This window comes from Gadus morhua, chromosome 17 (genome assembly GCF_902167405.1).
Source record: "Gadus morhua chromosome 17, gadMor3.0, whole genome shotgun sequence".
Lineage (NCBI taxonomy): Eukaryota > Metazoa > Chordata > Actinopteri > Gadiformes > Gadidae > Gadus > Gadus morhua.
In genome coordinates, this window is record NC_044064.1 from 8,457,591 (window position 1) to 8,471,580 (window position 13,990).

The 13,990-nt window shown below is 47.3% G+C and overlaps 4 protein-coding genes across 4 annotated transcripts; 1 reads left to right on the forward strand and 3 right to left on the reverse strand.

Moving 5' to 3' along the window:
- Positions 1 to 134: 134 nt before the first annotated feature.
- Positions 135 to 1,475, reverse strand: pop7 (POP7 homolog, ribonuclease P/MRP subunit). Its single transcript, XM_030337995.1, has 2 exons — positions 1,334 to 1,475; positions 135 to 1,041 (listed from the first exon to the last, which is right to left on the reverse strand). Exon 2 carries the CDS (start codon positions 998 to 1,000, stop codon positions 545 to 547), a length of 456 nt encoding a protein of 151 aa, XP_030193855.1. The 5' UTR covers positions 1,001 to 1,041; positions 1,334 to 1,475; the 3' UTR covers positions 135 to 544.
- A 327-nt stretch (positions 1,476 to 1,802) lies between these two features.
- Positions 1,803 to 4,886, reverse strand: cfap184 (cilia and flagella associated protein 184). The gene is made up of 3 exons (XM_030337989.1): positions 3,749 to 4,886; positions 3,153 to 3,461; positions 1,803 to 2,402 (listed from the first exon to the last, which is right to left on the reverse strand). The coding sequence occupies exons 1-3, from the start codon at positions 4,538 to 4,540 to the stop codon at positions 2,076 to 2,078; spliced, it is 1,428 nt and encodes a 475-aa protein (XP_030193849.1). The 5' UTR covers positions 4,541 to 4,886; the 3' UTR covers positions 1,803 to 2,075.
- A 59-nt stretch (positions 4,887 to 4,945) lies between these two features.
- Positions 4,946 to 9,529, forward strand: tada2b (transcriptional adaptor 2B). The gene is made up of 2 exons (XM_030337988.1): positions 4,946 to 5,359; positions 6,053 to 9,529. The coding sequence occupies exons 1-2, from the start codon at positions 5,045 to 5,047 to the stop codon at positions 7,412 to 7,414; spliced, it is 1,677 nt and encodes a 558-aa protein (XP_030193848.1). The 5' UTR covers positions 4,946 to 5,044; the 3' UTR covers positions 7,415 to 9,529.
- A 619-nt stretch (positions 9,530 to 10,148) lies between these two features.
- Positions 10,149 to 13,067, reverse strand: grpel1 (GrpE-like 1, mitochondrial). Its single transcript, XM_030337990.1, has 4 exons — positions 12,940 to 13,067; positions 12,255 to 12,402; positions 11,675 to 11,756; positions 10,149 to 11,113 (listed from the first exon to the last, which is right to left on the reverse strand). Exons 1-4 carry the CDS (start codon positions 13,005 to 13,007, stop codon positions 10,767 to 10,769), a joined length of 645 nt encoding a protein of 214 aa, XP_030193850.1. The 5' UTR covers positions 13,008 to 13,067; the 3' UTR covers positions 10,149 to 10,766.
- Positions 13,068 to 13,990: the final 923 nt, after the last annotated feature.

Here is a 13,990-nt window from a genome sequence, read left to right on the forward strand (position 1 = left end):
GCCAGAGAGGAGGCCTACTAATGGACCATACCATCTGCAGGGCTAATCCATCACAACTGGGAAGTCAAATATTGGTCCCACTTTACCGATATGCCTGCAGTTCACACGTGAGTGAATGACTGCACGAACACCTCTTCTATCCCAATTCCACTTTATTTTTCATGACACGTTGACAATATATTCCTTAGATATGTGTATAAATATGAACACAAAATATTACCGTAGGCCTTAAAATTAAAGAGGGATTCACATTTGGCACTGCAATATATAAGCATGTCATGTTGAACATTTCCAGAAATAAACGAAAAGTTGCCTAATAAATTTGCACCACATTCTACTTATCACAGACAACACAATACAAGAAATAAACACTCAGTTTAAACAGGAAACACAGGATTCAACTTATAGCCATTTCCTTGAAGGTCAGAGACCCCACCAGAACAGTGACAAATGGCACACACACACACACACACACACACACACACACACACACACACACACACACACACACACACACACACACACACACACACACACACACACACTATGGGCTGGGATAATACACTTTAATATGAATGGCAGAGTTATTGCGCGTGCGCGTCATGGGCTCCCCGGGGGCCTCGTCGGGGTCGTCCGGCTCAAGGTCGTCCACCAGCTCAACAGTGGAAGTGTTGGCGGCCAACTGCAGCGCCCCCTGGCTGCTGGCCTGCAGCTGCAGGGCGATGTTGATGGCCCGGTTGATGGCCAGGCCCAGGCCGTGCACGCAGATCTCCCGGTGCCCCCCGCCCTCCAGCAGCTTCTGACAGCGCGCCAGCTGTGCGCGGAAGTCCGTCTTCATGTTCACGTAGACGTCGTTGCGCCGCTTGGGGAGTTTGCGGGGAAGGCGCTTGCGGAGGGTGTACTCCACCGGGTCCATCTCCACCGACTGGAGGCCACCGGAGGGCGACGTCAGCGGGTTCTGGGGGAGCACGGCCGCCCCTGGGGCTCGTCCGTCGTTCATGATAGTCTGTGGATCTGCAGGAGAACTCGCTGGTGAAGAGCCTGCAGAGAACAAGAACATGCATGCATCTTTTAATGCGTGGAGACCAGCTGGTTAGGCTTGCTGCACGATGCACCAACCTTGTTTATCGTATTAGATAAACATGCATAAACACATGCATTTGCATAATAAGTCATTTAAGCAATGTAATCTTATTATGTGAACAAATAACGATAGTCTTACGAAATTGTGCCATGTGACAGACTAGACACTGCAGTTACGTTATGTCAACGTTCATTGACGATACAAATAACGATCTAACACATATTCATTGACTTGAATCATATACTTTACCTTGAGAAAATACAAAGTGACTATCCGTCGTTTTCCTGCATTTAATGGGGTGTATTCCTGGTCTGTTGATGCGGATGGCTGAAATGAATGTTTATATTTTCGTGCTCCGGAAGCATTATTTATTGTTCTTTTATTGAAGTGAGTAATGCAATACCGCCACCGACTGGTGCGGAGTGGACATCTCTACAGATACATCACATACCTGTGAAGAATGGTTTGTAAATTCTTACAATACTAATAAACCCCGTTAATGTGCTGTATTCTGTTGTACCACTCAACCAGACAAAGCAACCGACTTCTACCAATGCAACCAATTACATTGTGGATGATAATTATATTGTTTAATTTAGCTACAATGAATTAGAAAGGTGTGATGGTATTGTACTGTGACATCATGTTAGTCATATCTGTATATATATATATATATATATATATATATATATATATATATATATATATATATATATATATATATATATATATAACAACAAGGCAAAGATTTTGTGCATCATAAACATCTATTCGGTTAATGTTTTTTTATTTTCCCAGCATACTTTACCCCTTTACTATCATAGTGGTTGTGATACTCCTTATCACGCGTGAATTACATTTTGCAAAGTACCTGTTACCCTATCAGACCATCTATCTAAAACAAGGGAGAAGGCAACAGGCTTTATAACAAATGTATTATAACAATTATATATATATAATTAATAATTGTAATCATACACACACCCCCCAATCAGCTCTTCCCCAGCTTCGTCTTCCAGCGTGCGCACTTCAGAGCCGCCTCGGAGTGGCGCTGTCGGAGACTCCCCTCGTCGCCCTCCAGGTGTCCGCAGGCGTCCACCTGCTCCTCAAAGTCTCTGAGCAGAGCCACGTTTCCCAGCATGCCGCAGCGCTGCCTCAGGTCCAGGGCTCGGGAGCGCAGGCGGCTGCAGGCCCTCTTGGCCCCCGTGAGCAGCTCCCTCTTCTGGGCCAGCAGGCCCTCCCAGTGGGCCAGCTGGGCGCTCTTGGCCTGGTTCTCCGCCTGGATCCACTGGAGGCTCTCCCTGATGTGAACCGTGACCTGGGCAGAGGAGGAGAGGGAATGGAGAACGATGGAAGGGAACTCTACAAAGAGAGAGGTAGAGGTACCATGGGGCTACCTTAATACCCATAGAGGTGGAGGAGGTACCATAATGGGGCTACCTTAATACCCATAGAGGTGGAGGTGTACCTCCATGGTGCTACCTTTACCCATAGAGGTGGAGGTGTACCTCCATGGTGCTACCTTTATACCCATAGAGGTGGAGGTGTACCTCCATGGTGCTACCTTTATACCCATAGAGGTGGAGGTGTACCTCCATGGTGCTCCCTTTATACCCATCGAGGTGGAGGTGTACCTCCATGGTGCTCCCTTTATACCCATCGAGGTGGAGGTGTACCTCCATGGTGCTACCTTTACACCCATAGAGGTGGAGGTGTACCTCCATGGTGCTACCTTTATACCCATAGAGGTGGAGGTGTACCTCCATGGTGCTACCTTTATACCCATCGAGGTGGAGGTGTACCTCCATGGTGCTACCTTTATACCCATCGAGGTGGAGGTGTACCTCCATGGTGCTACCTTTATACCCATCGAGGTGGAGTTGTACCTAGAGGTGGAGGTGTACCTCCATGGTGCTACCTTTATACCCATCGAGGTGGAGTTGTACCTAGAGGCGGAGGTGTACCTCCATGGTGCTACCTTTATACCATGGAGAGGTGGAGTTGTACCTAGAGGTGGAGTTGTACCTCCATGGTGCTACCTTTATACCATGGAGAGGTGGAGGTGTACCTGCATTGTGCTTGCATAGTTCTTCCGTATCTTCCGCAGATCCTCGTCACACTTCTCTGCCAGCAGCTGCCTCTCCTTCCTCTGCTCTACCATTTGCAGCATGTCGGACACGCTCTCCGTCTGCGGCTGGGCGCGGCTCTTCCTCTTGGACTGGACGTCCGCCATCTTGGTGGCGACCAGCTCGTCCATGCATTTCCGCTCCCGCCCCAGGACCTCGTCGACGCCGGCGCGCGCCGCCTGTGGCCCCGGGGCCGTCATGGCCGTGTGGCGTTTGAGGGCCACGAGATCCCGCCATTCGGATTCCACTTGCTGTGGGGGAGACGCAAGGGGGGAGTTAGATAGTCTGTTGGTTGGTTCCAGGGGCCTGTCGACAGCGGGGCCGGGATTGGTACACGCATCCCCAAAAGATGCGTTTGGCCACCCCCTAGTCCCTAGTACATTTTATTTGTTTGTGTGTGTCTGTGTGTGCTTGTGTCTGTCTGTTTGTCCGTCTGTCTTTCTGTCTGTCCGTCTGTTGGCCTGCCTGCCTGTGTGTGCATGCGTGCTTGGTTCTAGGGTCGTTCTAGTCACATTTGATCAACCGCTGCTAGACTCACCTGCTGCAACTCTTGGGTCTGTAACTCCCTTATTTCCGCCTGCGCTTTCTTGAGGTCACCCAGTTGGGTCAGGTAGGTTTCATAGATCTGCTGGAGCTCATCCAACGGCCGAATCCCCTCTTCTGGCTGGCCGTCTCCTCCGGTATCTTTCCAAAACACTAAGTTCTCTGCGATCTTGGTTTGCAGTTCCCCGCTGTGCTGAAGGATCTCTTCCCTCTCAGCGCACAGCTGGTAATAGAGTTGCGCATACGCCCCTTCTTCGCAGCCGTCTTCCTCCTCGCGCCCGTTGCTCGAGGCTCCCTGCTCGGGGGTCTCCCGATCACCCTCCCCGGGGGACTCGGACCCGACACTGTCCTCACGGGAGGGCGGGTCCGTCTCACGAGGGGCCTCGTCGTCATCTTCCAAAACCAAGCTCACGCTGCTGATGTCCGGGTCGTTTCGGTCATCATCATGTTCCCCGTCTCCTCCTGGTTCTGTAGGTTCGGCCTCTGCTGTAACCGTAGCAACAGAGGCCCTGCGCTCTTCAGCCTCTTCTGTAACCTGAGCAGCAGAAGGCCCGCCCTCGTGCTCTGGGCCGGCTCCGAGACCCCCTGACTGTGTGTCTGGCTCTGTTGACGTTCCTTCAATAGCCGTTTCCTCCTCATTGTGGAGAGGAGGTTTGAAGAGCTCTTCAGATGAATCGATCAACGGTGCTTCGTGTATGTTCTCGTTATCTGACTCAGAGTTTTCGTTCTCCAACTTGTGGTCATTTTCATTTTTATCTATTCCCTCTGCTTCCTCCATTTGGGTCATAAGTTGAAAAAAGTCAGGCAAGTTCAAAATACTTCATACTATAATAGTATTATATTTTTTGTGATAATTGCATACCTTTAAAACCACCTTTTCAAACGAGGTCAGTTTAGTTCTTGTGTGCCTTTAGTCGTGGGTGACAACCCTTCATGTTATCTCCAGTTGTCGTGGAAACGTTAGGTCTGTGAGCCAATCACAACCACTCGCCTCAACGCTCATTAATATTCATGAGGAAACGAGTAACGTTTTAAACGTATACAATTATCACAACATGTTTAATAAGAATATACTTTTTGTGATAATTTCGTACGTTTAAAATGCTACCAATTCAAACGAAGTCAGGTTATAATTTTTATTATTATTTATTCGTCGGTGACAGCCATTCATGTTGTCTCCAGTTGTCTTCAAACGTCAGCTGTCTGAGCCAATCACAACCGCTCACCGCACGGTCATGAATATTCATGAGGCAAAGAGTCATCGGCGCAGCAAAGACAACCGCCAGTGCGCATGCGCTGCATCATCCAACAACAAGCGGAGCAGCGAGCAAACATGGCCGACCTCGGGAAGAAGAAGTACTGCGTGAACTGCCTTGCAGACGTCACCAACCTGCGGCTCCGCTGCACCGACTGCCCCGACATCGAGCTGTGCCCTGAGTGCTTCTCGGCCGGTGCGGAGATAGGGACCCACCGGAGGTGGCACGGCTACCAGCAGGTGGACGGCGGCCGCTTCCCTCTCTGGGGTCCGGAGGCGGAGGGAGGCTGGACCGGCAGGGAGGAGCAGGCGCTGCTCGATGCCATCGAGCAGTATGGCTTTGGAAACTGGGTATGTGTGACTTTAAGTTTGCGTGTTTGGTTTTTGTTCACTTTAGATGACAGATTAATTATTCACATTTCTGGTTATAATCTGTAAGCAGGGTATCGTCACTGTATGACATACAGTATATAAACAACCTCAGCAAGTACTATTGTTTTAAGAAACCGAAAAGAGTATGTGTTCATTATCTGTGCGCCGAAAGAGTTGTTGTGTATTATAAAACAAATTAAGCTGTAGCTTTGTTTGTCTGGGGTTTAATTGCCAATCCCCCTCTATATTATGCATGCATGAGTCAAAGAGTCTGCACACATCTAAAGAGAATCGATGTTTTGGGGGGGAAAAGAAGAGCAACTTGTGGATGACGAATCAAGTCAAGTTAACAGTTCACATGCAGTGTACATGTTATAGGACGATCGATTTTGCTTCTTAATGTAAGATCTTAAACATTTAAATAATGTACTTATTCTACTTTCAATATTTTCATTGGGAATTTAAGTCACAGATGTATAAATAGTATACTGCTACAATAGTATGCGATTTATAGATTGTGTGTAAATAATGTGTTGTTAATAATCTTTAACAACCAATCCCAATTCCTTTTGCCTGATAAAATATCAACAGTTATTTAAACTATCTACGTTGGTCGTTTCCTCCATCGATCCCCCTTAACGCGAGTCGCTTGTGTTTCCCCTCGCTTCCCAGGAGGACATGGCCACGCACGTGGGTGCCTCGCGGACGCCCCAGGAGGTCATGGAGCACTACGTCACCATGTACATCCACGGCAACCTGGGCAAGGCCTGCATCCCCGACAACATCCCCAACCGCGTCACGGACCACACCTGTCCCAGCGGGGGGCCCCTTTCCCCGTCCCTCACCACCCCGCTGCCCCCGCTGGACGTGTCCCTGGCCGAGCAGCAGCAGCTGGGCTACATGCCGCTGCGGGACGACTATGAGGTGGAGTACGACCAGGACGCCGAGAAGCTCATCAGCGGCCTGTCGGTGAACTACGACGACGAGGACGTGGACATCGAGATGAAGCGAGCCCACGTCGACATGTACGTGCGCAAGCTGCGCGAGCGCCAGCGCCGCAAGAACGTGGCCCGCGACTACAGCCTGGTGCCGGCCTTCCTCGGCCGCGACAAGAAGGACAAGGAGAGGCCGGGGGGGGGAGGAGGAGGAGGAGTAGGAGGAGGGACGGCTGGGAGCACGGCGGCGGCGGCGGGGGGAGGAGGTGGTGGTGGTGGTGGTGGAGGAGGAGTAGGAGGAGGAGGAGCGGTGGCAGGGACGGCAGGACCAGGGTCGGGGGCCACTGCCCTGGGGGTCGTCTCCTCCGGGATCCTCGCGGCTACGGGAGCTGGCGGCGGCGGCGGCGGCGGGGGGGCCGGCGCCCCGGCCACGCCCAAGCGCAAGATCACCAAGGAGGAGAAGGAGCAGCGGGCGCGCCTGCGGGTGCTCTGCCAATTCATGGCCCACCGGGAGTTCGAGGAGTTCTTCGACAACGTGCACAAGGAGCGCGCGCTGCGGGCCAAGGTGCGCGAGCTGCAGCGCTACCGGCGCAACGGCATCGCGCGGCTGGACGAGGCGGCCGAGTACGAGGCGGCGCGGCACAAGCGCGAGAAGCGCAAGGAGAACGTCAAGGGCGTGTCGCTGTCGTCGAAGCGGGGGGGCGGAGGGGCGGGGTTGGCCGGAGGCGGAGGGGGCGGGGCGCCGGGGTCCGGAGGCGTGCTCGGGATCGGAGCCGGCGGGGCGGGCATCGGAGGAGGAGGTGGGGGAGGGGGCGTGGCGGGGATCAAAGAGGAGGGCAAGGACGGGGAGTTTTCCGCCATCGAGAACCTGGGGGGCTTCGAGCTGCTGTCGGACCGCGAGAAGGTGCTGTGCAGCTCGCTGAACCTCAGCCCCGGGCGCTACCTCACCGTCAAGACCCTCATCATCAAGGACCACCTGCAGAAGAGGCAGGGCATCCCGGCAAAGAGCCGGCTGCCCGGCTACCTGGACAAGGTGCTCAGGAAGCGCATCCTCACCTTCCTGACGGAGAGCGGCTGGATCTCGCGGGACGCCTCCTAACAGCGGGACGTCCCCGCCGTCGCTTGTTTATTGGCTGTTGGTGAGAGAGAGAGACGATTACCGGTCGGGCCGTGCTTGCTCGTGAGTATTGTACCCCCCCCCCCCCCTTTTTCAAAGTATAACTTGAATAATTGCAAGGAGAGAACAAACAACATTTTGAATTGAAGTATTTCCAGTATTTTCATACTAATGGTAACGGTGAAATCATAGGCCTTTATTTTTGCATTAAAGTACAGAGACCCTATGGTAATATGAATCAAACAGAGGTTTACCTGGTGAGTGTGCATCACTGAGGGTTAACTCTCATTGACGTAGAAACTGAGAAGGTTCAGGCTGAACACTGACCCAGCCAGTGACTGTTCTTTATTATGGCAGCTCATAATGGACGATGTTGATTCGTGTTGGAGACTGTGATCACCTAACATAACCTTTCAGCGCTGAAAGCCGAGAGGGATTGAAATTAATATTTCCATTGAACGTAAAAGGAGGTTATTCTGGAAGGCACAGAGATGGAACTATGGCTCCAATGGAGCCCTGGAATTATTACAGTTTGCTAGAGCAGTTGTTTTATATCTAAAGCTTTTGCATTTCGGCACCCAGTAGATCAAAAGTCGGATAAGACCTAGCTTAATTTGCTCAACAGACTGTGATAACATTGCTCTGATTCCCCCAGAGTACTTATAAAGAGGAAAGCCTAGTCTTTAGGGCATTATATATTAAAAAAACAAACATTTTGGACACAATTTTGTGCCTGTCCCGGCACGTACAGTCATTGTTTTAACTCATGGTTTTCTCTGTTTTGGTAATATAATGCATGGCTAGTGAGTGCTTTCATCTGTTTCATCTCCTTTTAATGGCGCCTTCTTCAAGGATGGAGAAAGGTGGTTGTGTCTTGACTTATGTTTTGTCACCCTGAAACACTGTGGCTCATTGCCAACCTCACTTTCTGGATGTGCACCTTGGAAGTGCTGAGCAGTAACCAGTTCACTTGAATAGCTTATCAATAATATCCAAATGTCAGGTTATTAGTTGGTTTGGGCAAGTAGTTTGAAAAGTAGGTGTCATTGTTAAGCCTACAAGTGAAGTGTGTTTAATATTTGTTGATTGTCTTCCAATGCTTCCTCCCTCTGAGCCTATCATTGTCCAAATCTTCATTGTTCTTGTGAAGAGAGAAAGGGTCTCATAATGGGGTGTTTAAATGTTCATCGGGCACAGCAAAGATAATTTCCCTTCATCTGCATTTGAGAAAAAAAAGTTACTTGAGACGGGGAGCTAGGTGGGATTAATTGGACAGGGGAATGACAGATCCAGAATGTGTGTGGTCTTTTGTCAGGACTGTCAGGACCTGTAAAAAGATGCTACATTTGCACACAAAAAGCATGATTAATACTTTTTCTCAAAGATCCCCCCATACCATCCTTCATATTTTTGGCAGTGGGTACGTCGTATGTCAGTGGAGGCTTTCCTGCATTTTGACCATGGCAGTTTTTTTCATCGTTTAAGTGAGGGGACTCCTTTTTCATTGGATAGTGTGGTTGGTTCCATTCAACATAATACGTGATTGTGTAACAGTCTTCTTCTTTCCTACTGCGGAGAGAAAGCCGTCGCTGTCTCGAGTATTTGACCAAAATGTTGTAATTCTGCATGTGAAGCTAGCTGTTGGGTTCCCAATAAGATTCACTTCATGGATACATGTCTCTGAAAAAAATAGCAATTCAAATTGCTCTATTGTTTCATGTTTTGGGGGAATATATTTTCTATTATACGTTGTGCTGGATTTCTTCTTTTAGACATGCAACAACTTTGTAAATAATTTTGTACGATAAAGCGGAGATGAGGTTAAAATACTGACCTGTGAAATGTACAGTATTTTATTTCAGAATTGTATAGCTTTTGTAATTAAGACCAGCAAATATAGGAGGGTGTGTAAAATCCATTTTTCTAAACCTCCGTCTAGTCATGGCATGTTTTCGAGATGTTCCATTTTATACCAATAGTTTATTCATAAGTCTATATAAACTTACATTTGTGCGTTTTTGCTGTTCTATTAACTGTGGTTGCACATGACACGGTGTGTATGTTTTTGTATTAAAAAGGTGCAAATGCTTTATACTTTCAAATATGCCTGTTCATTCGTCAACATTTTTGACAACTATTTCCTCAGCATCTCATTGATACTGACCATTAACCTGCTTTTGCTGAGGCATCTGTATCACTACTTTAAGCACAGATTATGTAGCAGTAGAACTCCAAAAATGATCTCGTCACAACCCTGCTTTTCCTGCTTTTTTTTGCGTTTCATATTGCCAATAAGAAAACAATCTGATTGAAGCTGAACTGAGCTCAACTCCCTGCATGCTGTGCAGTGCACTCAAGGTATTGAATCAAGGCTTCCACCCATTTAAATGCTACGTTTTTACACAACAGCCTGTCAACTTCCAAAACACAGTTGACATCCTTTGTCCATTAACCAAATACTGTTATAAGGGGGAGAATGAAACAAATGATCTACACATTTATTTAGATGCTGTAGTACTGGAGGTTGCTTTGCTAAACAACCTTACAGGACGGTGATATTCCAAACACTCAACACCATCATGACAAATCTTCCCATGATGACGTTGAAATGAACCAAGGTGTTATCTACACAGCCAACAGTTCAAAATAAGTTTCCGTCCAGAGTTAGAACCCAATGGCTTGTTCAATTCTTCAGTCCCCCATAAAATGCACATGATAAATGACAAAACAAAGTTTATTATTAAACATACATTAAATTTGTTTATATAAAGTAGACTAAAATCTCTGGAATGAACCCAAAATGCTGGATATCTAATAGCATTCTGACAGGTGTACTTCTGGTTTCACGTGTAGCAGCCCAATACAACGTAAAACATTGTAGGAAATCTCACCAAAACATCTTGGTTCTATAAATAGTTCAAGCAAACGTTTCAGTGAAGATTTCTGAAATCTCCAAAAAGCATGAAGTCTCATTCAGGTGCGGAATTTTTATTTTTATTTTATGGATTCGTTTCCTGCAATGATGTATGTACAATGTGTACGCCATCCATAGATGTTAGAGGTCACCCAAACTCTCAAGTCAAATGAATTATACACGACTTTAAACTGAAATCTGACAAGAAATACTAAGGCTGTACAGGTCAGATCCTGAAAAGTGTTAAAATAAACAAACAACTGGATTGGATGTGTAGCATTCCCAGACAGGCTTCAGTCCGAGTCGATTCCGAGTCGATTCCCAGTCTTTCCCAGGTATCACGAGACAGAGGGAGAGTGGAGCTCCATCAGTCCTCTGTACCTGGATCATTTCTCTTTGCGTTGAGGTAAACCCTTCCTTTTAGGAGGCTTTGGCCACGCCCACCAGCGCCGGCCGCAGGGTGCGCCCGTGGAGCTTGTAGCCCACCTTGGTCACCACGGCGACAGTGCCGGGGACCTTGCCGTCAATGGGCGCGTGGAAGAGCGCCTCGTGCTCGTAGGGGTCAAACTTCTGCCCGTCGGGGTTGATCTTGACCAGGCCGTGCTTGGTGAACACCTTCTGGACCTGAGCCTCCGTCATCACCAGCCCGTCGTACAGGCTCTTCAGGTGAGGGTTCCTCGCCGTCACCTCCTCCTTGGGCACACTCTCCGTGGCCTTCTCCAAGATGTCCGCCACCTCCAGCAGGTCCTTGCATAAGCCTTGGACGCCTGGGTGGGGGGAGAGGGCTTGTTATACGTTTTGGTTTTATAGCACTATTCTAAATGATTAAAGGGGTGCCATTATGCTTTTTTTGACTTTTCCCTCCGCTTTAGACAGTAATATGGCGTTTGTATACATGTCTGATAAACTAAAAAAATATTAGTCTGAGCCAGGGGGAGTAATCATGCCCACTGAGAATGCCCCTCAATAAGTGATGAAAAGAAAAAGGGGTATTTGTAAAATACAGGCATGTAACCCTATTTTAATAGTACCCCACATGTAATTAGTAACCCTAAAAAGCATGATATGGGTTCTTTAATAATCAAATAGTGAAACACAAACAAGGACATATCAATTAAACAGAGTTGCATTGAGACATTCAAAAAGCATTAGACGTTAGAGGAACAAGGTCATCGTAGAGTTGAGGAAAGTTTGTTCCGATTTTACAAAGGTGTGTTTCCAGCGATGCATTGAAAGAGGGACTGTGTCCCAGGTGATGTGTCTAAGCAACGGTGGCTGGGGTACGTTCAAGAGGCAGTGAGTGGTTGTGTGGCCGTGGTGGACCCTACCGTATAGTTTTGCATCCTCCACCATCTTCTGACTCCTGACCCGCAGGTTCTCTGTGTCTGCGAGTGCTCGCTTGTACTTTTCCTTGAAGAAACAGAAAGATATGGAAGGTTAATAGGCTACAAAAAAAATTTGTAATACCAAATGTACCACAAATGTCATTGGGCGATTATTATGATCAGGTCACATGGAATGAAATATGACCAGTATCAGTACCCCCAAGATATAAATTGTATAGTAATGTATGGTTTCAATAATTTAGCATAATCTGCTCAATATGGTTTCATGTTTTGGGGGGAATATTTTATATTATACGTTGTGTAGGTCTTCTAATAGACATGTAATAACTTTGTTAATCATTTTCTACAATAAATCTGAGAAAAGAGGTAAAAATACCGACCTGTTAAAATGTACAGTATTTTATTTCAGAATTATACAGCTTGGCCAACATCAACTTTTCATATTGTTAACTTCTAAATGCTTGAGATAGGTGGTTCGTCAGATTATTATTTTTTAAAGATTTGTATCCAATGACCGGGTATTCTATTACGGATGAATGTTTGTCGTTTTAGGCAAACTCACTGTGACTTCCTTGAGCTGCCCTTCAAGCTGGCTCTTCTCCTCGGCCGAGGCCTTCTCCGCGGCACTCTGCTCCTGCTTCTCGGCCTCGTGCTCCGGTCCCTGGCCGTTCTGGCGCTGGGCGGCCGTACATAACCACCGAGGGGACGACCTGATAGGACAAGTAGATGCAATTATGGGAGATTCTGACGCACATGAGGGCATGTTGACGTTAGTACAGGAAGGCTCCGTTGGTGCGTATAGTACACTTTTATGTTGTTTTATATCTATATATATAAATGTATATGGATGGTATTCCAGACAATATTACATGCCTGTCCTTCTTGTTTAAAAAAACAAACCCAAAGCTCCTCAAGATCTAACCAATTAACCAAGACATCACCATGTCTGGTTATGTCATCATCTCTCCGTCCCGGGTTCAATACCCGGTCATAACTACGAATTCTGATCGATAGACTCAACGCTAAACATGTGTTGTATTATATGGCACATACCAATATACTGAACGTGTGACCTTGTTGAAGAAAATATGCAAAGGATAAATTGATCCACTGTTATGACACCCTGGCTGCTGAGGACTTTGGGAGTAATACCCATAAAAATACATTAATACATTAATACACCTGTGTCATTTGAACCCTTACAGCAAAACGAACCCTTTATGACGATGTATTTAACACAAATTTACCTTGATAATGAAGGTGAAGCCAGATAGAGGTAGCTCTGTCTCGCTGCTCGCACACACAGGTTCGCCATTTTCGCAGTGAACGCGATAATGGGACAGACAAGCACGCTGGCAGAAGCCAGACGATACGAACCAATCAAAACCATGGTAGGAGGGGTTACAAAGACGTTCGGCCAATCGGCTCGGCTCTAGTGTGACGGTGCTGTGAGGTTTGGTTGAGGGTGACGTTAAAGGTGAAACGGTGCACGTGACCCAAGGACGATTTGGTTGTATCACTTAAAGTTAAAACCTTACGCAATAGCTACACAAAACCGTGTTATAACAGTGTTAACGTCTCTTTTACACACACACACACACACGCGCGCACGCACGCACGCACACACACACACACACACATACACACGCACGCACGCACGCACGCACACGTGTACACTTCTCAATGCTTGGGGGGACATTGAGATGTCTAGGTGGGAAGACGGAGGTAACCACTACGGGGGTCCGGGGTCCCCCCACTGGAAATGAGAGCCTTTTAAAACTTGCTGACTTTCTCAACAACCTCATCATGAAATGATTATTAATGAACATTTTGGCTATTTTTCTCTTCTTATTAAGCCCTAATGGCAGGTTGTGAGATGCAATATATCAATTAGATTCGAACCCTTTCATTTAATCAAAAATGTGTGCATTGCTGATTATTGAACAAATGTGCTTTTTAAACACTACTACTAAACTACTTCTTGCTATTAGAGAATTGAACATACTGTAATCCAATTATAAGAAACGTATTGCACATACACAGTTTCCAACTATCAAATAAACAATAAGGGAAACCAGGGGCCCTCCCCCCCTCTGTTTTTATCTACCTCCCCTGCACTACTTCCTTCTCTCCTCTTTCTCATCCAACTCTTCTCCTCTCCCTTTCCTCCTTTGTCAGTAGTCATTTACTTGGTCTTCATCCTGATTTTCTTTTTTAAAGGGGCATGTGTGTGTGTGCACGTGTGTGTGGTTGGGTGTGTTGGATGTGTTATTGCCCTGCACTGCCTACTTCATACTG

Bases quoted from the DNA above. Each gene is read 5' to 3' on its own strand.
- pop7 (XM_030337995.1), bottom strand. From the start codon at position 1,000: ATGAACGACGGACGAGCCCCAGGGGCGGCCGTGCTCCCCCAGAACCCG.
- cfap184 (XM_030337989.1), bottom strand. From the start codon at position 4,540: ATGACCCAAATGGAGGAAGCAGAGGGAATAGATAAAAATGAAAATGAC. The intron at 3,462-3,748 runs GTGAGTCTAGCA...TCTCCCCCACAG, and splicing joins AGACCCAAGAGTTGCAGCAG to CAAGTGGAATCCGAATGGCG. The intron at 2,403-3,152 runs GTACACCTCCAC...TCCTCTGCCCAG, and splicing joins ACTATGCAAGCACAATGCAG to GTCACGGTTCACATCAGGGA.
- tada2b (XM_030337988.1), top strand. From the start codon at position 5,045: ATGCGCTGCATCATCCAACAACAAGCGGAGCAGCGAGCAAACATGGCC. The intron at 5,360-6,052 runs GTATGTGTGACT...CTCGCTTCCCAG, and splicing joins AGTATGGCTTTGGAAACTGG to GAGGACATGGCCACGCACGT.
- grpel1 (XM_030337990.1), bottom strand. From the start codon at position 13,007: ATGGCGAACCTGTGTGTGCGAGCAGCGAGACAGAGCTACCTCTATCTG. The intron at 12,403-12,939 runs GTAAATTTGTGT...TTGTCCTATCAG, and splicing joins GCTTCACCTTCATTATCAAG to GTCGTCCCCTCGGTGGTTAT. The intron at 11,757-12,254 runs GTGAGTTTGCCT...TGTTTCTTCAAG, and splicing joins GGCAGCTCAAGGAAGTCACA to GAAAAGTACAAGCGAGCACT.